The sequence below is a fragment of the Argopecten irradians genome, chromosome 4, assembly GCF_041381155.1.
Source record: "Argopecten irradians isolate NY chromosome 4, Ai_NY, whole genome shotgun sequence".
NCBI classification, from domain to species: Eukaryota; Metazoa; Mollusca; class Bivalvia; order Pectinida; family Pectinidae; genus Argopecten; species Argopecten irradians.
In genome coordinates this window covers 51,734,440-51,759,881 of record NC_091137.1, presented here as the reverse complement: position 1 = coordinate 51,759,881, position 25,442 = coordinate 51,734,440, and the positions used below count along the sequence as shown (strand labels likewise).

The window sequence follows — 25,442 nt, the reverse complement described above, 5'->3', positions numbered from 1 at the left end:
GTTATGGACATCACAAGCCATTCATTCCAGTGTTGTCAGTAATCCATATGTGGGTCCTGTTTATGGACATCACAAGCCATCCATTCCAGTGTTGTCAGTAATCCATATGTAGGTCCTGTTTATGGACATCACAAGCCATCCATTCCAGTGTTGTCAGTAATCCATATGTAGGTCCTTTTTATGGACATCACAAGCCATTCATTCCAGTGTTGTCAGTATTCCATATATAGGTCCTGTTTATGGACATCACAAGACATCCATACCAGTGTCGTCAGTAATCCATATGTAGGTCCTGTTTATGGGACATCACAAGCCATCCATTCCAGTGTTGTCAGTAATCCATATGTGGGTCCTTTTTATGGACATCACAAGCCATTCATTCCAGTGTTGTCAGTAATCCATATGTGGGTCCTGTTTATGGACATCACAAGCCATCCATTCCAGTGTTGTCAGTAATCCATATGTAGGGTCCTTTTTATGGACATCACAAGCCAAATACCAGTGTTGTCAGTAATCCATATGTGGGTCCTGTTTATGGACATCACAAGCCATCCATTCCAGTGTTGTCAGTAATCCATATGTAGGTCCTGTTTATGGACATCACAAGCCATCCATTGCAGTGTTGTCAGTAATCCATATGTAGGTCCTTTTATGGACATCACAAGCCATTCATTCCAGTGTTGTCAGTAATCCATATGTGGGTCCTGTTTATGGACATCACAAGCCATCCATTCCAGTGTTGTCAGTAATCCATGTGTAGGTCCTGTTTTTGTGACATTACAAGCCATCCATTCCAGTGTTGTCAGTTATCCATATGTGGGTCCTTTTTATGGACATCACAAGCCATTCATTCCAGTGTTGTCAGTATTCCATATATAGGTCCTGTTTATGGACATCACAAGACATCCATACCAGTGTCGTCAGTAATCCATATGTAGGTCCTGTTTATGTGACATCACAAGCCATCCATTCCAGTGTCGTCAGTTTCGTCATCCATTCCAGTAGTAATCCACATGTAGGTCCTTTTTATGGACATCACAAGTCATCCATTCCAGTGTTGTCAGTTATCCATATGTAGGTCCTGTTTATATGACATCACAAGCCATCCATTCCAGTGTTGTCAGTAATCCATATGTAGGTCCTTTTTATGGACATCACAAGCCATCCATTCCAGTATTGTCAGTAATCCATATGTAGGTCCTGTTTATATGACATCACAAGCCATCCATTCAAGGGTTGTCAGTTATCCATATGTAGGTCCTGTTTATATGACATCACAAGCCATCCATTCAAGGGTTGTCAGTTATCCATATGTAGGTCCTGTTTATATGACATCACAAGCCATCCATTCCAGTGTTGTCAGTAATCCATATGTAGGTCCTGTTAATGGACATCACAAGCCATCCATTCCATTGTTGTCAGTAATCCATATGTGGGTCCTTTTTATGGACATCACAAGTCATCCATTCCAGTGTTGTCAGTAATCCATATGTAGGTCCTGTTTATGGACATCACAAGCCATCCATTCCAGTGTCGTCAGTAATCCATATGTAGGTCCTGTTTATGGACATCACAAGCCATCCATTCCAGTGTCGTCAGTAATCCATATGTAGGTCCTGTTTATGGACATCACAAGCCATCCATTCCAGTGGTGTCAGTAATCCATATGTATGTCCTGTTTATGTGACATCACAAGTCATCCATTCCAGTGTTGTCAGTAATCCATATTTATGTCCTGTTTTTGTGACATTACAAGCCATCCATTCCAGTGTTGTCAGTAATCCATATGTAGGTCCTGTTTATGGACATCACAAGCCATCCATTCCAGTGTTGTCAGTAATCCATATATAGGTCCTGTTTATGGGACATCACAAGCCATCCATTCCAGTGTTGTCAGTAATCCATATGTAGGTCCTGTTTATGGGACATCACAAGCCATCCATTCCAGTGTTGTCAGTAATCCACATGTAGGTCCTGTTTATGGACATTACAAGCCATCCATTCCAGTGTTGTCAGTAATCCACATGTAGGTCCTGTTTATGGACATCACAAGCCATCCATTCCAGTGTCGTCAGTAATCCATATTTAGGTCCTGTTTATGGGACACCACAGGCCATCCATTCCAGTGTTGTCAGTAATCCATATGTAGGTCCTGTTTATGGACATCACAAGGCATCCATTCCAGTTTCATCAGTAATCCATATGTGGGTCCTGTTTATGGACATCACCAGCCATCCATTCCAGTGTTGTCAGTAATCCATATGTAGGTCCTTTTTATGATCATCACAAGCCATCCATTCCAGTGTTGTCAGTAATCCATATGTAGGTCCTGTTTATGGACATCACAAGCCATCCATTCCAGTGCCGTCAGTTATTCATATGTAGGTCCTGTTTATGGACATCACAAGCCATCCATTCCAGTGTTGTCAGTAATCCATATATAGGTCCTGTTTATGGGACATCACAAGCCATCCATTCCAGTGTTGTCAGTAATCCATATGTAGGTCCTGTTTATGGACATCACAAGCCATCCATTGCAGTGTTGTCAGTAATCCATATGTAGGTCCTTTTATGGACATCACAAGCCATTCATTCCAGTGTTGTCAGTAATCCATATGTGGGTCCTGTTTATGGACATCACAAGCCATCCATTCCAGTGTTGTCAGTAATCCATATGTAGGTCCTGTTTATGGACATCACAAGCCATCCATTGCAGTGTTGTCAGTAATCCATATGTAGGTCCTTTTATGGACATCACAAGCCATTCATTCCAGTGTTGTCAGTAATCCATATGTGGGTCCTGTTTATGGACATCACAAGCCATTCATTCCAGTGTTGTCAGTAATCCATGTGTAGGTCCTGTTTTTGTGACATTACAAGCCATCCATTCCAGTGTTGTCAGTTATCCATATGTGGGTCCTTTTTATGGACATCACAAGCCATATACCAGTTTTGTCAGTAATCCATATGTGGGTCCTGTTTATGGACAGCACAAGCCATTCATTCCAGTGTTGTCAGTAATCCATATGCCAAGTTTGTTCAAATGTATGACCCTCATTCAAAGTCACAGGGGTCGAATAGGCTAAACAAATTTTAATCTACTTCTTGTCAATGACTGAGACGCTTAGAGACCTGGTATTGCGCCTATAGCAAGTTGGGATAAAGGGCTACCAATTTACTCAAATGAATGACATTGACCTTCATTCAAGGTTACAGGGGTCAGAATGGGTCAAAACTTGCTTTGTTCTTCACTTTCATTATACATTGTATCAACGGTCAATAGTCAAATAACGGTCAAGGCCCTTTTGGCCTCTTGTCGTATTAGAAAAGATATGTAATTTTGTATTCTCTGTTTAGTGTTTGGAATTATCACGCATCACGTTGACTCCAGCAGCCATCTATGAAGCAGAAAAGACATGTAATTTCGTCCAACAGCTGTCACACTTTGCTCGTGAATGGAGATTCCATCTGTCCGATTCCCTGATCAAACTCCAGGTACATTTTTTATGTGTAAGACAGATAATAATACATCAACTATAAACCTCTTATTGTTCTTCAGTTCTCAATGAAGTCTCCTATTCTAATCACCTTTTTCTGTCATCGTCTCTCGTCCGTCGTGTGTCCGTAAACATATCACATTTCGACTTCTTCTCCAAAATTACAGAAGAAAATTCAATGAAATCTTGTACAAACGATCTGAAGCATAAAGCCATTAAAAATTGTAAATATGGCCCCCAGCGCCTAAGGGGCCAAAAAGGGGATAATTGACTAGAACCTCAAAAATCTTCTCAACTCACAGTTGTTGCAGAATGAAATACTCCTCATAGATAGAAGGGTCATAAGCCTGTTACCAAATTTGTGAATTTCATTGCCCTGGGATCTCAAATTTTTACCTGGGAAGGGAATTAAATTTACTTTAGTTTATGAAGGGGAAAACACTTTTGAACTTAATTTGTTCAATTTCAATTAGAAATTATTCAAACATAGCTTGAAATATTAGCCTGAAATAGCATTTTAACATCATATCCAAAAAGGTTGTGGCTGACCCCCAGGGACCAGAGGGACGGGGACCCCCAGGGACCAGAGGGACAGGGACAAAAAATTCAAGAATCTCCTCAGCTCACAGAATTTGTGAAATAGAATGAAAGGTCTTAAGGCCCTTTACCAAAATTGTGAATTTCATGGCCCTGGGGTCTCAGATTGTCCCATGGAAAGGGAATCAAACTTACTCTAGTTTATGAAGGGAAAACATATTTTTGACCAATATTTGTTAAACTTCCATAAGGAAGTCAAACTTGGTTAGAATTATTAGCCAGAGATAGCATTTTAATATCATATCCAAATTGGTCCTGGCTGACTGCCAGGAGCCAGAAGGGCGGGGCCAAACCACTAAGATTTCAAAATGTGTCTTAATTCAAATTCTGAATATATATAATGTTATCATGCATAGTCCGTCGTCATGCTCCGTCATTAAACTTTTCCTTCTCAATAACCGAAAGTCCCAGGGTACTCATATTGGGTATGCAGCATGCTTGTATGAAGGGCTACCATGTTTGTTCAAATGAATGACCTTGACCTTCATTCAAGGTCACAGGGGTCAAAAAGGCTAAAATATCTTGTTAAGACTTCTGCTTTATAACCAAGAGGCCTAGAGACCCGATACTTGCCATGTAACATGCTGGGATGAAGGACTACTCAGCTTGTTCAAATGAATGACCTTGACCTTGATTCAAGGTCAGGGGGGTCAAATAGGCTAAAATCTTTAAAAGACTTCTTTTTAATAACCAAGAGGCTTAGGAACCTGATATTAGGCCTGTGACATACTGGGATAGAGGGCTACCAAGTTTGTTCAAATGAATGACCTTGACCTTCATTCAAGGTCACAAGGGTCAAAAAGGTGACTATGATTTTGACTAAATGTGTACTTTAGTTTTACTTTATGTTGTATTGTAAGTCAGATGACCATTAAAGCCCATTGGACCTCTTGTTATCATGGTAAAATGTCTGTCTTAAAAAACAGTACATTTTATGATAAATATTTGGACTTTAACAAAGAGAAACAGATTTTATAAGAGATGTCTTGTTTGACTACAGACTAGCATGATGTACATGAGCCAGGCCTTCATTGCTTTCCTGATGCGCCCTAGATATCTACAACATATACTCGAGGTAGGTTGTATGTTGATGACACAAGCCCCTGGGTCACTCTAATCTTTTTAAGCATTAAGCTGCCTTCTTGGGGGATTTATGGTCTTATAATTTTCCCAGGATTGCAGACAAATTGAATAACGCACGATTAATTTGTCTGCAATTCTGGGAGAATTATAGGATCATAAATCCCCCAAGAAGGCAGCTTAATACTTATATTTATGTTTTGTGTTATTTTTAGTGCGAGCGTACTCTTGCACTATTGTTTTAGTTGTCTGGTCTGGAGTCTGTGTACGCAATACCGTTAGTCACTGTCTTATCCCGTTCAATAGAGTTTGACATTATTTAGTGACAGGAGATATACCTGTCAGCGATGTTCTTCTATAAGCTAATAACATTGGCATTAGACACTGCTAAACACAATCGTTTTGTGTAAACTTAAAGCTGACAATGCAAGTTAAAAAGCATGCATTTGAAATTTTAAAAAAAATAATGATTTTTTTTTTTTTTTTTTTTTTTGGAAAATTGTTTCTGAGACATTCCCCAGTTAAGGCAGTGTCGTATCCAAGGAAGTGGCAGCCATTTTTATTTTTGCTCTGCTTAGTTACCTTCACTGGCCAACCCCCTATATAAAGCACGGAACTAAACACACGTGCGTCATTTCAAGCATAACTTGTCTCGTATAAACATGCCCCGATATTTCAAATAACAATGTCAAACTGAAAATAAACACTGCACTCACCTGACAAGGTTTCATTGAAATAATACATGAATGTATTGTCAGCTAAATCCCAAATAATATCCAAAACGAGCTAATGAAACACTTCAATATGCACTAGGTTTTACACGTACACCGACACGTGTGTGTCCTTGGTACAGTAGTTGTCGCTTGTTCGGGACAGGTAGTCACGTGCACATGGCCAGTCGAGTACATCGGTTACGATAATATACATGGAGATATGTGTACGGTTAATCATTTGGATTTCTATTCATTGGTGTGGAAATTTTATTTTGACAAACATGTAAATGAGAGCTTAGAGGTTGTGATGTCATTTTGTTGCCAAACAAGCCCCATATACCTGTATAGGTAAGTGTTTTGTTTACGTAATGGTAGGTGATACACACTGGACAACTGCCGGGTGTGTATGTACGTGTATAGACTGAGCGCACGTGTGTCGATTCACGCGCTTTATATATAGGGGTCAGTGAGAGCACCGGATACACACAGAGCAAAAAATAAAAATGGCTGACCTCGAATGGGGGTTGTTTCATAAACGATTCTTGAATTAGGTAAGCTTACACAACTTCACACACAACACAGGTAAGTTTATACAACTTCACACACAAAACACAGGTAAGCTTACACAACTTCACACACAACACAGGTAAGTTTACATACAACTTCACAATTCAACACAGGTAAGCTTACACAAACTTCACACACACAACACAGGTAAGTTTACACAACTTCACACACAACACAGGTAAGCTTATACAACTTCACACACAACACAGTAAGTTTATACAACTTCACACACACAACACAGGTAAGTTTAACAACTTCACACACAACACAGGTAAGTTTACACAACTTCACACACAACACAGGTAAGTTTATACAAACTTCACACACAACACAAGGTAAGTTTACATACTTCACACACAACACAGGTAACTTTACACAACTTCACACACAACACAGGTAACCTTATACAACTTCACACACAACAAAGGTAAGCTTATACAACTTCACACACAACACATGTAAGCTTACACAACTTTACACACAACACAGGTAACTTTATACAACTTCACACACAACACATGTAAGCTTACACAACTTCACACACAACACATGTAAGCTTATACAACTTCACACACACAACACAGGTAAGTTTATACAACTTCACACACAACACAGGTAAGCTTACACAACTTCACACACAACACAGGTAAGTTATACAACTTCACACACAAACACAGGTAAGTTTATACAACTTCACACACACACACACAGTAAGCTTATACAACTTCACACACAACACAGGTAACTTTATACAACTTCACACACAACACAGGTAAGCTTATACAACTTCACACACAACACAGGTAAGTTATACAACTTACACACAACACAGTTATACACACACACAACACAGTAAGCTTATACAACTTCACACACAACACAGGTAAGCTTATACAACTTCACACACAAACACAGGTAAGCTTATACAACTTCACACACAACACAGGTAAGCTTATACAACTTCACACACAACACAGGTAAGCTTATACAACTTCACACACAACAAAGGTAAGCTTATACAACTTCACACACAACACATGTAAGCTTACACAACTTTACACACAACACAGGTAAGCTTTATACAACTTCACACACAACACAGGTAAGTTTATACAAACTTCACACACAACACAGGTAAGTTTATACAACTTCACACACAACACAGGTAAGTTTATACAACTTCACACACAACACAGGTAAGTTTATACAACTTCACACAACACACAACACAGGTAAGCTTATACAACTTCACACACAACACAGGTAAGCTTACACAACTTCACACACAACACAGGTAAGCTTATACAACTTCACACACAACACAGGTAAGCTTACACAACTTCACACACAACACAGGTAAGTTTATACAACTTCACACACAACACAGGTAAGTTTATACAACTTCACACACAACACAGGTAACTTTATACAACTTCACACACAACACAGGTAAGTTTATACAACTTCACACACAACACAGGTAAGTTTATACAACTTCACACACAACACAGGTAAGCTTATACAACTTCACACACACAACACAGGTAAGCTTATACAACTTCACACACAACACAGGTAAGCTTATACAACTTTACACACAACACAGGTAAGCTTATACAACTTCACACACAACACAGGTAAGCTTATACAACTTCACACACAACACAGGTAAGCTTACACAACTTCACACACAACACAGGTAAGCTTATACAACTTCACACACAACACAGGTAAGCTTATACAACTTCACACACAACACAGGTAAGTTTATACAAACTTCACACACAACACAGGTAACATAACTTCACACACAACACAGGTAAGTTTATACAACTTCACACACAACACAGGTAAGTTTATACAACTTCACACACAACACAGGTAAGCTTATACAACTTCACACACAACACAGGTAAGCTTACACAACTTCACACACAACACAGGTAAGTTTATACAACTTCACACACAACACAGGTAAGCTTACACAACTTCACACACAACACAGGTAAGTTTATACAACTTCACACACAACACAGGTAAGCTTACATAACTTCACACACAACACAGGTAAGCTTACATAACTTCACACACAACACAGGTAAGCTTACATAACTTCACACACAACACAGGTAAGCTTACACAACTTCACACACAACACAGGTAAGTTTATACAACTTCACACACAACACAGGTAAGTTTATACAACTTCACACACAACACAGGTAAGTTTATACAACTTCACACACAACACAGGTAAGTTTATACAACTTCACACACAACACAGGTAAGCTTATACAACTTCACACACAACACAGGTAAGCTTATACAACTTCACACACAACACAGGTAAGTTTATACAACTTCACACACAACACATGTAAGCTTACACAACTTCACACACAACACAGGTAAGTTTATACAACTTCACACACAACACAGGTAAGTTTATACAACTTCACACACAACACAGGTAAGTTTATACAACTTCACACACAACACAGGTAAGTTTATACAACTTCACACACAACACAGGTAAGTTTATACAACTTCACACACAACACAGGTAAGCTTATACAACTTCACACACAACACAGGTAAGCTTATACAACTTCACACACAACACAGGTAAGCTTACACAACTTCACACACAACACAGGTAAGCTTACACAACTTCACACACAACACAGGTAAGTTTATACAACTTCACACACAACACAGGTAAGCTTACACAACTTCACACACAACACAGGTAAGTTTATACAACTTCACACACACCACAGGTAAGTTTACACAACTTCACACACACAACACAGATAAGCTTAATACAACTTCACACACAACACAGGTAAGCTTATACAACTTCACACACAACACAGGTAAGCTTACACAACTTCACACACAACACAGGTAAGTTTACACAACTTCACACACAACACAGGTAAGCTTTACTTCACAACAACACAGTAATTACACACACAAACACAGGTAAGTTTACACAACTTCACACACAACACAGGTAAGCTTACACAACTTCACACACAACACAGGTAAGCTTACACAACTTCACACACAACACAGGTAAGCTTTATACATAACTTCACACACAACACAGGTAAGTTTACATAACTTCACACACAACACAGGTAAGCTTACACAACTTCACACACACAACACAGGTAAGTTTATACAACTTCACACACAACACAGGTAAGTTTATACAACTTCACACACAACACAGGTAAGTTTATACAACTTCACACACACAACACAGGTAAGTTTACACAACTTCACACACAACACAGGTAAGTTTATACAACTTCACACACAACACAGGTAAGTTTATACAACTTCACACACAACACAGGTAAGTTTATACAACTTCACACACAACACAGGTAAGCTTACACAACTTCACACCAGAACACAACACAGGTAAGTTTATACAACTTCACACACACAACACAGGTAAGTTTACACAACTTCACACACAACACAGGTAAGTTTATACAACTTCACACAACACAGGTAACTTTATACAACTTCACACACAACACAGGTAACTTTATACACACACACAACACAGGTAAGCTTATACAACTTCACACACAACACAGGTAAGTTTATACAACTTCACACACAACACAGGTAAGCTTACACAACTTCACACACAACACAGGTAAGCTTACACAACTTCACACACAACACAGGTAAGTTTATACAACTTCACACACAACACAGGTAAGTTTATACAACTTCACACACAACACAGGTAAGTTTACACAACTTCACACACAACACAGGTAAGCTTACACAACTTCACACAACACAGCACTAGTAAGCTTACACAACTTCACACACACACAGTAAGCTTACAAACTTCACACACAACACAGGTAAATTTTACACAACTTCACACACAACACAGGTAAGCTTACATACAACTTCACACACACAACACAGGTAAGCTTACATAACTTCACACACAACACAGGTAAACTTACATAACTTCACACACAACACAGGTAAGTTTACATAACTTCACACACAACAAAGGTAAGCTTACATAACTTCACAAACAACACAGGTAAGCTTACACAACTTCACACAACAACACAGGAAAATTTATACAACTTCACAAACAACACAGGAAAGTTTATACAACTTCACACACAACACAGGTAAGCTTACACAACTTCACAAACAACACAGGAAAGTTTATACAACTTCACACACAACACAGTAGGTAAGCTTACATAAACTTCACAAACAACACAGGTAAGTTTATACAACTTCACAAACAACACAGGTAAAGTTTATACAACTTCACAACAAACAACACAGGAAAGTTTATACAACTTCACACACAACACAGGTAACTTTATACAACGTCACAAACAACACAGGTAAGTTAATACAACTTCACACACAACACAGGTAAGTTTATACAACCTCACACACAACACAGGTAACTTTACACACAACACAGGTAACTTTATACAACTTCACACACAACACAGGTTAGTTAATACAACTTCACACACAACACAGGTAAGTTTATACAACCTCACACACAACACAGGTAACTTTACACACAACACAGGTAACTTTATACAACTTCACACACAACACAGGTAACTTTACACAACTTTACACACAACACATGTAAGCTTATACAACTTCACACACAACACAGGTAACTTTATACAACTTCACACACAACACAGGTAAGTTTATACAACTTCACACACAACACAGGTAAGTTTATACAACTTCACACACAACACAGGTAAGCTTATACAACTTCACACACAACACATGTAAGCTTACACAACTTCACACACAACACAAGTAAGTTTATACAACTTCACACACAACACACTTCACACACAACACAAGTAAGTTTATACAACTTCACACACAACACAGGTAAGCTTACACAACTTCACACACAACACAGGTAAATTTACACAACTTCACACACAACACAGGTACGTTTACATAACTTCACACACAACACAGGTAAGATTACACAACTTTACACACAACACAGATAAGCTTACATAACTTCACACACAACACAGATAAACTTACACAACTTCACATACAACACAGGTAAGCTTACACAACTTCACACACAACACAGGTAAGCTTACACAAACTCACACACAGAGTATAACTGATGGATATCATTTGATGTTTTTTTGCCTTTCGTCCATGGTCCGTTGTCAGTCCTTCCGATATGAAGCCAACTTTGATTTTGATAGTTGAAAATTGTTGCCGCTATTTCTCAGAAAGTACCGAAGGGATGTGTCTCAAATATCATATGTAGTCCTAGTTGTACATATTGCATTTTAGGACTGACCAGTCAACAAGATGGCCAACAGGCAGCCATCTTGGATTTTGTTACTGCTATTTCTCAGAAAGTACTGAAGGAACCTGTCTCAATTTTCATATTCCTAGGATCCTTGTTTTGCATAGTGTATTTTGGGACACAAGATGGCCAACAGGCCGCCATGTTGGATTTTAATAGTTAAAGTTTAAAAAGCATAAAAAAGATCCTTTCCATTGTCAGACACAGACCAATTCTATGGTGGGCGCCAAAATCCCTCTGGGATCTGTTGTATGTAATACTATGTGTATAGATTTTATGTAATACTATCTGCTTCTTTGAACAGGATGCTGACTGTGCTGGGGATGAGTTTCTCTTCTCTACGACATTTCACCCCTGATCTTCTCCAGATTCTATATGAGCAGGTAATTTTTAGCTCACCTGCCCGAAAGCTTATGCTATGGTGCAGCGTCCGTCGTCCGTCCGTCGTCCGGCGTCAATTTTTCCATTTAAACAACTTTTTCTCCAAAACTTGGAGACCTAGAGTCCTGAAATTTGAGTTATAGCATGCTGGGATGAAGGGCTACCAAGTTTGTTCAAATGAATGACCTTGACCTTCATTCAAGGTCACAGGGGTCAAATAGGTGAAAATCTTTAACAGACTTCTTCTTAATAACCAAGAGGCCTAGAGAGTTGAAATTGGGCCTGTGACATGCTGGGATGAAGGTCTACCAAGTTTGTTCAAATGAATGACCTTGACCTTCATTCAAGGTCACAGGGGTCAAATAGGCTGAAATATCTTGTTCAGACTTCTGCTTCATAACCAAGAGGCCTACAGACCCGATATTTGGCATGTAACATGCTAAAATAAAGGGCTACCAAATTTGTTCAAATGAATGACCTTGACCTTCATTCAAGGTCACAGGGGTCAAATAGGCTAAAATCTTTAAAAGACTTCTTCTTAAAAACCAAAAGGCATAGGGACCTAATATTGGGCCTGTGACATGATGGGATCAAGGGCTGCAAAGTCTGTTCCAATGAATGACCTTGACCTTCATTCAAGGTCACAGGGGTCAAATAGGCTAAAATCTTTAAACGACTTCTCCTTAATAACCAAGAGGGGTAGAGACCTGATAATGGGTATGTGGCATGCTGGAATAAACGACCAAGTTTGTTCAAATAAATGACCTTGACCTTCATTCGAGGTCACAGGGGTCAAATTGGTGAAAATCTTTAAAGATGCTCCACCGCTGACAAATGTTATTTTTTCACTATCAAAAACAGGAGCAGACGATTTAATATTTTTCTTCAGTTACAAAAGTTACTTAATTTACACCATTTCCACCATAGAAAAGTTTGAGCTTCTAATTGTACTTCAAGTTAAAAATATAAGAAATAATTAATTGCATCCCGAAAAAATTCCGTGACACTATATTCTATATGGAATGAAGCCAAAGGCGAAATAAATTATTTTATATTATTTTTTTGTGCTAATTAGGCATATATATACACGATTAAACATCAATTATTGTTCAAATGATTAATATCATTTATGCTCTGTCGGCGGGGGAGCATCTTTAAACAACTTCTTTTTAATAACCAAGAGGCCTAGGAACCCGATATTAGGCCTGTGACATACTGGGATAGAGGGCTACCAAGTTTGTTCAAATGAATGACCTTGACCTTCATTCAAGGTCACAGGGGTCAAAAAAACAAAACTCTTTAAACGACTTCTTCTTAATTATCAAACAGCCTAGGGACCTGATATTGGGCCTGAGGCATGCTGGGATGAAGGGCTACCAAGTTTGTTCAAATGAATGACCTTGACCTTCATTCAAGGTCACAGGGATAAAATAGGCTGAAATATCTTGTTAAGACTTCTGCTTCATAACCAAGAGGCCTAGAGACCCGATTTTGGCATGTAACATGCTGTGATGAAGGACTACCAAGCTTGTTCAAATGAATGACCTTGACTTTCATTCAAGTTCACAGGGGTCAAAAAGGCTAAAAAATTTAAATGACTTCTTCTTATTACCCAAACAGTCTAGAGATTTGATATTGGGCCTATGGCATGCTGGGATCAAGGCCTAGGGCTACCAAGTTTGTTTGAATGAATGACCTTACCTTCATTCAAGGTCAAAGGGGTCAGATAGGCTAAAATCTTTAAACAACTTCTTCTTAATAACCAAGAGGGCTAGATACCTGATATTGGGAATGTGACATGTTGGGATGAAGCGCTATAAATTTTGTTCAAATGAATGACCTTGACTTTCATTCAAGATCACAGGGGTCAAATAGGCTAAAATCATTAAAAGACTTCTTCTTAAAAACCAAAAGGCATAGGGACCTGATATTAGGCCTGTGGCATGCTGGGATCAAGGGCTACCAAGTTTGTTCAAAAGAATGACATTGACCTTCATTCAAGGTCACAAGGGTCAAAAAGGTGACTATGATTTTGACTAAATGTGTACTTTAGTTCTAAGTATGAACCATGTGTAATTACCAGATTGCAGGTGAGCGATTCGGGCCCATTGGGCCCTTGTTGACTTAAGCCATACTTTGTATGGTTTGAGTCTAAGAGATTGCATCCAGTAACCATTCAACTCAGTAATTTAAATGCTGTTGACCTGTATCTGACATGAATACACTGTTCCCGTCATTATAATTATGCACTAGAAACTGATATGAATAAATGCTTTGTATTTTTAGGTCATGACCTATAGCCATCATGCTTCGTCCGTCATCGTGCGCATTGCGCCGTCCGTAAACTTTTCACATTTCAATCTTCTTCTCAAGTTTGACCAGTGGGATTGAGCTGAAACTTACCTGAAATGATCCTGAGATGGTCCTGACAAAGTGTTCTTATTTTTCGGGTCGATCCGAAATCCAAGATGGCCGCCACAGTCGCCATCTTGAAAACACATTTTGAACTTCTTCTCAAGTTCTACCGGTGCGATTTGGGTGAAACTTGCATGAAATGATCCTGACATGGTCCCGACAAAGTGTTGTTATTTTTCGGGTCGATCCGAAATCCAAGATGGCCGCCACAGCCGCCATCTTGAAAACACATTTTGAACTTCTTCTCAAGTTCTACCGGTGTGATTTCGTTAAACTTGTATGAAATGATCCTGACATGGTCCTGACAAAGTGTTGTTATTTTGCGGGTTGATCTAAAATCCAAGATGGCCACCACAGCCGCCATTTTGAAAACACATTTTGAACTTCTTCTCAAGATCTGCTGGTGCGATTTGGCTGAAACTTGCATGAAATGATCCTGACATGGTCCTGACAAAGTGTTGTTACATCTCTGATTGATCCCAAATTGAAGATGGCTACCATTACACGATATCTATTTACTTTCCTATATGATTATTGCCAAGGTATTCAGATGACCGTTAAGGCCCTTGGGCCTCTTGTTAGGTTATCTGACCCGCTGTGCGTAAACACTTCACATTTTGAATTTCTTCTCCACCTGTGCGATTTAGCTGAAACTTGTCTGAAATGATCCTGACATAGTCCCGTCAAAGTTTTGTTAATTTTCTGATTGAAAATCCAAGATGGCCGCCACAGCCGCCATCTTGAAAACGCATTTTGAACTTTTTCTTAAGTTCTACCAATGCGATTTGGCTGAAACCTGTCTTGGTTTTTTTTTCACTTCCACAAGGATGCTGTTGACTTGAACACGTTTGTACATTGGTGACAATTTTATGAATATTAATTATTAGAACCTGTGGGATCATGCCAGGATCCTGGTGGGATACCAAATCCAGGTAGGATTCGTCAATTTAACAGTATCCCAGTGGAACAAAGAAAGAAAACTAGGAAATTTGTGAAATTTTTTGTGTAATCCTCTGAATGAACATGTTGTATTTGTATGATTTAAGAAATATTGGTTTGAACAGAGTCTGGATTACAGCGAGTACGAGCCGTTCCTGGCACTGGGCTTCAGTGCCCCATCCATTGACCAGGATAGTACACCCTCCTTTGGTACTCTGACCTCATGTGTCCGAGACATCTGCGTTCGATTCCTCACCAAGGTAACTGCTAGTTACTCTCAATGGCTTTTGTAATTTTTTGGTGGCTTCAACTTTATGTTGAGCTTCTTTTTTTTTTTTTTGCAAACAAAATTTGATATGGATTCCATGGAGTTAAATTTTATATACAGAGATTTTATAGATTGTTGTTCTTGTTGTAAACAAATTACATTTTAAAGAATTCCTGGGATAGGGATTTGTGCCTTATTAGTAATTATTTTGACAATTAGAAAATAAATAGAGAAAACAAGAAAAAAGTTGAGGAATATTAAAATTATATGTGCCTTATTTTTCATACTCACAAATCAATATAGCTTTTAATTTGTTATTCATCAATAAATCTTACATTTTTGTCCAGTTTCAGCACATACAATTTTAAACATTAAAAACATAGTTTCAATGTGTATAGACATTTTTTCAAAATCATATAAATGCATGCACACAAAAATTTAAGTAATTTTATTAGCCCAGATCTCTACCTTTATAAAATATTAGCTGGCACACTGATATTTAAGATATTAGTTAAATTAGTAATCATGGAAATGTTTGTCAACAGTTGGAGACTAAATCAAGTGCATCTCCTCAAAGATCCAAATCTCAAGTTAGCAGCACCATTGAAGTCATCTCCAAGTAAGTCATGTCTCCTACCAACCCTGACAAGGTCATCTCCATGTAAGTCATGTCTCCTACCAACCCTGACAAGGTCATCTCCATGTAAGTCATGACTCCTACCGACTCTAACAAGGTCATCTCTATGTAAGTCATGTCTCCTACCAACCCTGACAAGGTCATCTCTATGTAAGTCATGTCTCCTACCAACCCTGACAAGGTCATCTCTATGTAAGTCATGTCTCCTACCAACCCTGACAAGGTCATCTCTATGTAAGTCATGTCTCCTACCAACCCTGACAAGGTCATCTCTATGTAAGTCATGTCTCCTACCAACCCTGACAAGGTCATCTCTATGTAAGTCATGTCTCCTACCAACCCTGACAAGGTCATCTCCATGTAAGTCATGTCTCCTACCAACCCTGATAAGGTCATCTCTATGAAAGTCATGTCTCCTACCAACCCTGACAAGGTCATCTCTATGTAAGTCATGTCTCCTACCAACCCTGACAAGGTCATCTCTATGTAAGTCGTGTCTCCTACCAACCCTGACATGGTCATCTCCATGTAAGTCATGTCTCCTACCGACTCTAACAAGGTCATCTCTATGTAAGTCATGTCTCCTACCAACCCTGACAAGGTCATCTCTATGTAAGTCATGTCTCCTACCAACCCTGACAAGGTCATCTCTATGTAAGTCATGTCTCCTACCAACCCTGACATGGTCATCTCCATGTAAGTCATGTCTCCTACCGACTCTAACAAGGTCATCTCTATGTAAGTCATGACTCCTACCAACCCTGACAAGGTCATCTCTATGTAAGTCATGTCTCCTACCAACCCTGACAAGGTCATCTCTATGTAAGTCATGTCTCCTACCAACCCTGACAAGGTCATCTCTATGTAAGTCATGTCTCCTACCAACCCTGACAAGGTCATCTCTATGTAAGTCATGTCTCCTACCAACCCTGACAAGGTCATCTCTATGTAAGTCATGTCTCCTACCAACCCTGACAAGGTCATCTCTATGTAAGTCATGTCTCCTACTAACCCTGACAAGGTCATCTCCATGTAAGTCATGTCTCCTACCAACCCTGACAAGGTCATCTCTATGTAAGTCATGTCTCCTACCAACCCTGACAAGGTCATCTCTATGTAAGTCATGTCTCCTACCAACCCTGACAAGGTCATCCTCATGTAAGTCATGTCTCCTACCAACCCTGACAAGGTCATCTCTATGTAAGTCATGTCTCCTACCAACCCTGACAAGGTCATCTCTATGTAAGTCATGTCTCCTACCAACCCTGACAAGGTCTAGTTCTGACAAGGTCATCTCTATGTAAGTCATGTCTCCTACCAACCCTGACAAGGTCATCTCTATGTAAGTCATGTCTCCTACCAACCCTGACAAGGTCATCTCTATGTAAGTCATGTCTCCTACCAACCCTGACAAGGTCATCTCTATGTAAGTCATGTCTCCTACCGACTCTAACAAGGTCATCTCATGTAAGTCATGTCTCCTACCAACCCTGACAAGGTCATCTCTATGTAAGTCATGTCTCCTACCAACCCTGACAAGGTCATCTCTATGTAAGTCATGTCTCCTACCAACCCTGACAAGGTCATCTCTATGTAAGTCATGTCTCCTACCAACCTGACAAGGTCATCTCATGTAAGTCATGTCTCCTACCAACCCTGACAAGGTCATCTCTATGTAAGTCATGTCTCCTACCAACCCTGACAAGGTCATCTCCATCTATGTAAGTCATGTCTCTACCAACCCTGACAAGGTCATCTCTATGTAAGTCATGTCTCCTACCAACCCTGACAAGGTCATCTCTATGTAAGTCATGTCTCCTACCAACCCTGACAAGGTCATCTCTATGTAAGTCATGTCTCCTACCAACCCTGACAAGGTCATCTCCATGTAAGTCATGTCTCCTACCAACCCTGACAAGGTCATCTCTATGTAAGTCATGTCTCCTACCAACCCTGACAAGGTCATCTCTATGTAAGTCATGTCTCCTACCAACCCTGACAAGGTCATCTCTATGTAAGTCATGTCTCCTACCAACCCTGACAAGGTCATCTCATGTAAGTCATGTCTCCTACCAACCCTGACAAGGTCATCTCTATGTAAGTCATGTCTCCTACCAACCCTGACAAGGTCATCTCTATGTAAGTCATGTCTCCTACCAACCCTGACAAGGTCATCTCTATGTAAGTCATGTCTCCTACCAACTCTAACAAGGTCATCTCTATGTAAGGTCATTCATCTCATGTAAGTCATAGTCGTCTCCTACCAACCCTCAAGGTCATCTCTATGTAAGTCATGTCTCCTACCAACCCTGACAAGGTCATCTCTATGTAAGTCATGTCTCCTACCAACCCTGACAAGGTCATCTCTATGTAAGTCATGTCTCCTACCAACCCTGACAAGGTCATCTCTATGTAAGTCATGTCTCCTACCAACCCTGACAAGGTCATCTCTATGTAAGTCATGTCTCCTACCTACAAGGTCATCTCTATGTAAAGGTCATCTCCTACCATGACAAGTCATCTCTCTGTAAGTCATGTCTCCTACCAACCTCAAGGTCATCTCTATGTAAGTCATGTCTCCTAACCCTGACAAGGTCATCTCTATGTAAGTCATGTCTCCTACCAACCCTGACAAGGTCATCTCTATGTAAGTCATGTCTCCTACCAACCCTGACAAGGTCATCTCCTCTAACAAGGTCATCTCTATGTAAGTCATGTCTCCCTACCAACCCTGACAAGGTCATCTCTATGTAAGTCATGTCTCCTACCAACCCTGACAAGGTCATCTCTATGTAAGTCATGTCTCCTACCAACCCTGACAAGGTCATCTCTATGTAAGTCATGTCTCCTACCAACCTCTGACAAGGTCATCTCTATGTAAGTCATGTCTCCTACCAACCCTGACAAGGTCATCTCTATGTAAGTCATGTCTCCTACCAACCCTGACAAGGTCATCTCCATGTAAGTCATGTCTCCTACCAACCTGACCAACCCTGACAAGGTCATCTCTATGTAAGTCATGTCTCCTACCAACCCTGACAAGGTCATCTCTATGTAAGTCATGTCTCCTACCAACCCTGACAAGGTCATCTCTATGTAAGTCATGTCTACCTACCAACCCTTGACAAGGTCATCTCTATGTAAGTCATGTCTCCTACCAACCCTGACAAGGTCATCTCTCATGTAAGTCATGTCTCCTACCAACCACATCTCTATGTAAGTCATGTCTCCTGACAAGGTCATCTCTATGTAAGTCATGTCATACCAACCCTGACAATGGTCATCTCCTGTAAGTCATGTCTCCTACCAACCTGACAAGGTCATCTCTATGTAAGTCAACCCTGACAAGGTCAAACTCATTTAAGTCATGTCTCCTACCAACCCTGACAAGGTCATCTCCATGTAAGTCATGTCTCCTACCAACCCTGACAAGGTCATCTCTATGTAAGAGCATGTCTCCTACCAACCCTGACAAGGTCATCTCTATGTAAGTCATGTCTCCTACCAACCTGACAAGGTCATCTCCATGTAAGTCATGTCTCCTACCAACTCTAACAAGGTCATCTCTATGTAAGTCATGTCTCCTACCAACCCTGACAAGGTCATCTCTATGTAAGTCATGTCTCCTACCAACCCTGACAAGGTCATCTCTATGTAAGTCATGTCTCCTACCAACCCTGACAAGGTCATCTCCATGTAAGTCATGTCTCCTACCAACCTGACAAGGTCATCTCTATGTAAGTCATGTCTCCTACCAACCCTGACAAGGTCATCTCCATGTAAGTCATGTCTCCTACCAACCCTGACAAGGTCATCTCTATGTAAGTCATGTCTCCTACCAACCCTGACAAGGTCATCTCCATGTAAGTCATGTCTCCTACCAACCCTGACAAGGTCATCTCTATGTAAGTCATGTCTCCTACCAACCCTGACAAGGTCATCTCTATGTAAGTCATGTCTCCTACCAACCCTGACAAGGTCATCTCTATGTAAGTCATGTCTCCTACCAACCCTGACAAGGTCATCTCCATGTAAGTCATGTCTCCTACCAATCCTGACAAGGTCATCTCCATGTAAGTCATGACTCCTACCGACTCTAACAAGGTCATCTCTATGTAAGTCATGTCTCCTACCAACCCTGACAAGGTCATCTCTATGTAAGTCATGTCTCCCTACCAACCCTGACATGGTCATCTCCATGTAAGTCATGTCTCCTACCAACCCTGACAAGGTCTATCATCTCTATGTAAGTCATGTCTCCTACCAACCCTGACAAGGTCATCTCTATGTAAGTCATGTCTCCTACCAACCCTGACAAGGTCATCTCTATGTAAGTCATGTCTCCTACCAACCCTGACAAGGTCATCTCCATGTAAGTCATGTCTCCTACCACCCTGACAAGGTCATCTCTATGTAAGTCTGTCTCCTACCAACCCTGACAAGGTCATCTCCATGTAAGTCATGTCTCCTACCAACCCTGACAAGGTCATCTCTATGTAAGTCATGTCTCCTACCAACCCTGACAAGGTCATCTCTATGTAAGTCATGTCTCCTACCAACCCTGACAAGTTCATCTCCATGCAAGTCATGTCTCCTACCGACCCTGACAAGGTCATCTCCATGTAAGTCATGTCTCCTACCAACCCTGACAAGGTCATCTCCATGTAAGTCATGTCTCCTACCAACCCTGACAAGGTCATCTCTATGTAAGTCATGTCTCCTACCAACCCTGACAAGGTCATCTCTATGTAAGTCATGTCTCCTACCAACCCTGACAAGGTCATCTCCATGTAAGTCATGTCTCCTACCAACCCTGACAAGGTCATCTCCATGTAAGTCATGTCTCCTACCAACCCTGACAAGGTCATCTCTATGTAAGTCATGTCTCCTACCAACCCTGACAAGGTCATCTCTATGTAAGTCATGTCTCCTACCAACCCTGACAAGGTCATCTCCATGTAAGTCATGTCTCCTACCAAACCCTGACAAGGTCATCTCTATGTAAGTCATGTCTCCTACCAACCCTGACAAGGTCATCTCTATGTAAGTCATGTCTCCTACCAACCCTGACAAGGTCATCTCTATGTAAGTCATGTCTCCTACCAACCCTGACAAGGTCATCTCATGTAAGTCATGTCTCCTACCAACCCTGACAAGGTCATCTCTATGTAAGTCATGTCTCCTACCAACCCTGACAAGGTCATCTCTATGTAAGTCATGTCTCCTACCAACCCTGACAAGGTCATCTCTATGTAAGTCATGTCTCCTACCAACCCTGACAAGGTCATCTCTATGTAAGTCATGTCTCCTACCACCAACCTGACAAGGTCATCTCCATGTAAGTCATGTCTCCTACCAACCCTGACAAGGTCATCTCCATGTAAGTCATGTCTCCTACCAACCCTGACAAGGTCATCTCTATGTAAGTCATGTCTCCTACCAACCCTGACAAGGTCATCTCTATGTAATATGTCATGTCTCCTACCAACCCTGACAAGGTCATCTCTATGTAAGTCATGTCTCCTACCAACCCTGACAAGGTCATCTCCATGTAAGTCATGTCTCCTACCAACCCTGACAAGGTCATCTCCATGTAAGTCATGTCTCCTACCAACCCTGACAAGGTCATCTCCATGTAAGTCATGTCTCCTACCGACTCTAACAAGGTCATCTCTATGTAAGTCATGTCTCCTACCAACCCTGACAAGGTCATCTCTATGTAAGTCATGTCTCCTACATGGTCAACCCTGACAAGGTCATCTCCATGTAAGTCATGTCTCCTACCAACCCTGACAAGGTCATCTCTATGTAAGTCATGTCTCCTACCAACCCTGACAAGGTCATCTCTATGTAAGTCATGTCTCCTACCAACCCTGACAAGGTCATCTCTATGTAAGTCATGTCTCCTACCAACCCTGACAAGGTCATCTCCATGTAAGTCATGTCTCCTACCAACCCTGACAAGGTCATCTCCATGTAAGTCATGTCTCCTACCAACCCTGACAAGGTCATCTCTATGTAAGTCATGTCTCCTACCAACCCTGACAAGGTCATCTCTATGTAAGTCATGTCTCCTACCAACCCTGACAAGGTCATCTCTATGTAAGTCATGTCTCCTACCAACCCTGACAAGGTCATCTCCATGTAAGTCATGTCTCCTACCAACCCTGACAAGGTCATCTCCATGTAAGTCATGTCTCCTACCAACCCTGACAAGGTCATCTCTATGTAAGTCATGTCTCCTAACCTAATCCCTGAAACTGAAAGTCATCTCATGTAAGTCATGTCTCCTACCAACCCTGACAAGGTCATCTCTATGTAAGTCATGTCTCCTACCAACCTGACAAGGTCATCTCATGTAAGTCATGTCTCCTACCAACCTGACAAGGTCATCTCATGTAAGTCATGTCTCCTACCAACCCTGACAAGGTCATCTCTATGTAAGTCATGTCTCCTACCAACCCTGACAAGGTCATCTCTATGTAAGTCATGTCTCCTACCAACCCTGACAAGGTCATCTCTATGTAAGTCATGTCTCCTACCAACCCTGACAAGGTCATCTCAATGTAAGTCATGTCTCCTACCAACCCTGACAAGGTCATCTCTATGTAAGTCATGTCTCCTACCAACCCTGACAAGGTCATCTCTATGTAAGTCATGTCTCCTACCAACCCTGACAAGGTCATCTCTATGTAAGTCATGTCTCCTACCAACCCTGACAAGGTCATCTCTATGTAAGTCATGTCTCCTACCAACCCTGACAAGGTCATCTCCATGTAAGTCATGTCTCCTACCAACCCTGACAAGGTCATCTCTATGTAAGTCATGTCTCCTACCAACCAACCCTGACAAGGTCATCTCTATGTAAGTCATGTCTCCTACCAACCCTGACAAGGTCATCTCTATGTAAGTCATGTCTCCTACCAACCCTGACAAGGTCATCTCCATGTAAGTCATGTCTCCTACCAACCCTGACAAGGTCATCTCTATGTAAGTCATGTCTCCTACCAACCCTGACAAGGTCATCTCTATGTAAGTCATGTCTCCTACCAACCCTGACAAGGTCATCTCTATGTAAGTCATGTCTCCTACCAACCCTGACAAGGTCATCTCCATGTAAGTCATGTCTCCTACCAACCCTGACAAGGTCATCTCTATGTAAGTCATGTCTCCTACCAACCCTGACAAGGTCATCTCTATGTAAGTCATGTCTCCTACCAACCCTGACAAGGTCATCTCTATGTAAGTCATGTCTCCTACCAACCCTGACAAGGTCATCTCCATGTAAGTCATGTCTCCTACCAACCCTGACAAGGTCATCTCCATGTAAGTCATGTCTCCTACCAACCCTGACAAGGTCATCTCTATGTAAGTCATGTCTCCTACCAACCCTGACAAGGTCATCTCTATGTAAGTCATGTCTCCTACCAACCCTGACAAGGTCATCTCTATGTAAGTCATGTCTCCTACCAACCCTGACAAGGTCATCTCCATGTAAGTCATGTCTCCTACCAACCCTGACAAGGTCATCTCCATGTAAGTCATGTCTCCTACCAACCCTGACAAGGTCATCTCCATGTAAGTCATGTCTCCTACCAACCCTGACAAGGTCATCTCTATGTAAGTCATGTCTCCTACCAACCCTGACAAGGTCATCTCTATGTAAGTCATGTCTCCTACCAACCCTGACAAGGTCATCTCCATGTAAGTCATGTCTCCTACCAACCTGACCCTCACAAGGTCATCTCCATGTAAGTCATGTCTCCTACCAACCCTGACAAGGTCATCTCTATGTAAGTCATGTCTCCTACCAACCCTGACAAGGTCATCTCTATGTAAGTCATGTCTCCTACCAACCCTGACAAGGTCATCTCTATGTAAGTCATGTCTCCTACCAACCCTGACAAGGTCATCTCTATGTAAGTCATGTCTCCTACCAACCCTGACAAGGTCATCTCTATGTAAGTCATGTCTCCTACCAACCCTGACAAGGTCATCTCTATGTAAGTCATGTCTCCTACCAACCCTGACAAGGTCATCTCTATGTAAGTCATGTCTCCTACCAACCCTGACAAGGTCATCTCTATGTAAGTCATGTCTCCTACCAACCCTGACAAGGTCATCTCTATGTAAGTCATGTCTCCTACCAACCCTGACAAGGTCATCTCTATGTAAGTCATGTCTCCTACCAACCCTGACAAGGTCATCTCTATGTAAGTCATGTCTCCTACCAACCCTGACAAGGTCATCTCTATGTAAGTCATGTCTCCTACCAACCCTGACAAGGTCATCTCTATGTAAGTCATGTCTCCTACCAACCCTGACAAGGTCATCTCTATGTAAGTCATGTCTCCCTACCAACCCTGACAAGGTCATCTCTATGTAAGTCATGTCTCCTACCAACCCTGACAAGGTCATCTCTATGTAAGTCATGTCTCCTACCAACCCTGACAAGGTCATCTCTATGTAAGTCATGTCTCCTACCAACCCTGACAAGGTCATCTCTATGTAAGTCATGTCTCCTACCAACCCTGACAAGGTCATCTCTATGTAAGTCATGTCTCCTACCAACCCTGACAAGGTCATCTCTATGTAAGTCATGTCTCCTACCACCCTGACAAGGTCATCTCTATGTAAGTCATGTCTCCTACCAACCCTGACAAGGTCATCTCTATGTAAGTCATGTCTCCTACCAACCCTGACAAGGTCATCTCTATGTAAGTCATGTCTCCTACCAACCCTGACAAGGTCATCTCTATGTAAGTCATGTCTCCTACCAACCCTGACAAGGTCATCTCTATGTAAGTCATGTCTCCTACCAACCCTGACAAGGTCATCTCTATGTAAGTCATGTCTCCTACCAACCCTGACAAGGTCATCTCTATGTAAGTCATGTCTCCTACCAACCCTGACAAGGTCATCTCTATGTAAGTCATGTCTCCTACCAACCCTGACAAGGTCATCTCATGTAAGTCAT

General features: G+C 41.0%; 1 protein-coding gene across 1 annotated transcript in view; it reads left to right on the top strand.

Annotated features, from left to right (window-relative positions):
• The window catches only part of LOC138322355 (nucleoporin NUP188-like), a 217,793-nt gene that overhangs the window by 182,199 nt on the left and 10,152 nt on the right, over window positions 1-25,442 (top strand). The window contains exons 39-43 of the mRNA XM_069266395.1: window positions 3,358-3,495; window positions 5,095-5,201; window positions 12,130-12,208; window positions 15,686-15,820; window positions 16,374-16,447. Coding sequence (XP_069122496.1) covers window positions 3,358-3,495; window positions 5,095-5,201; window positions 12,130-12,208; window positions 15,686-15,820; window positions 16,374-16,447 — 533 coding nt within the window. The remainder of the gene's footprint in view (window positions 1-3,357; window positions 3,496-5,094; window positions 5,202-12,129; window positions 12,209-15,685; window positions 15,821-16,373; window positions 16,448-25,442) is intronic.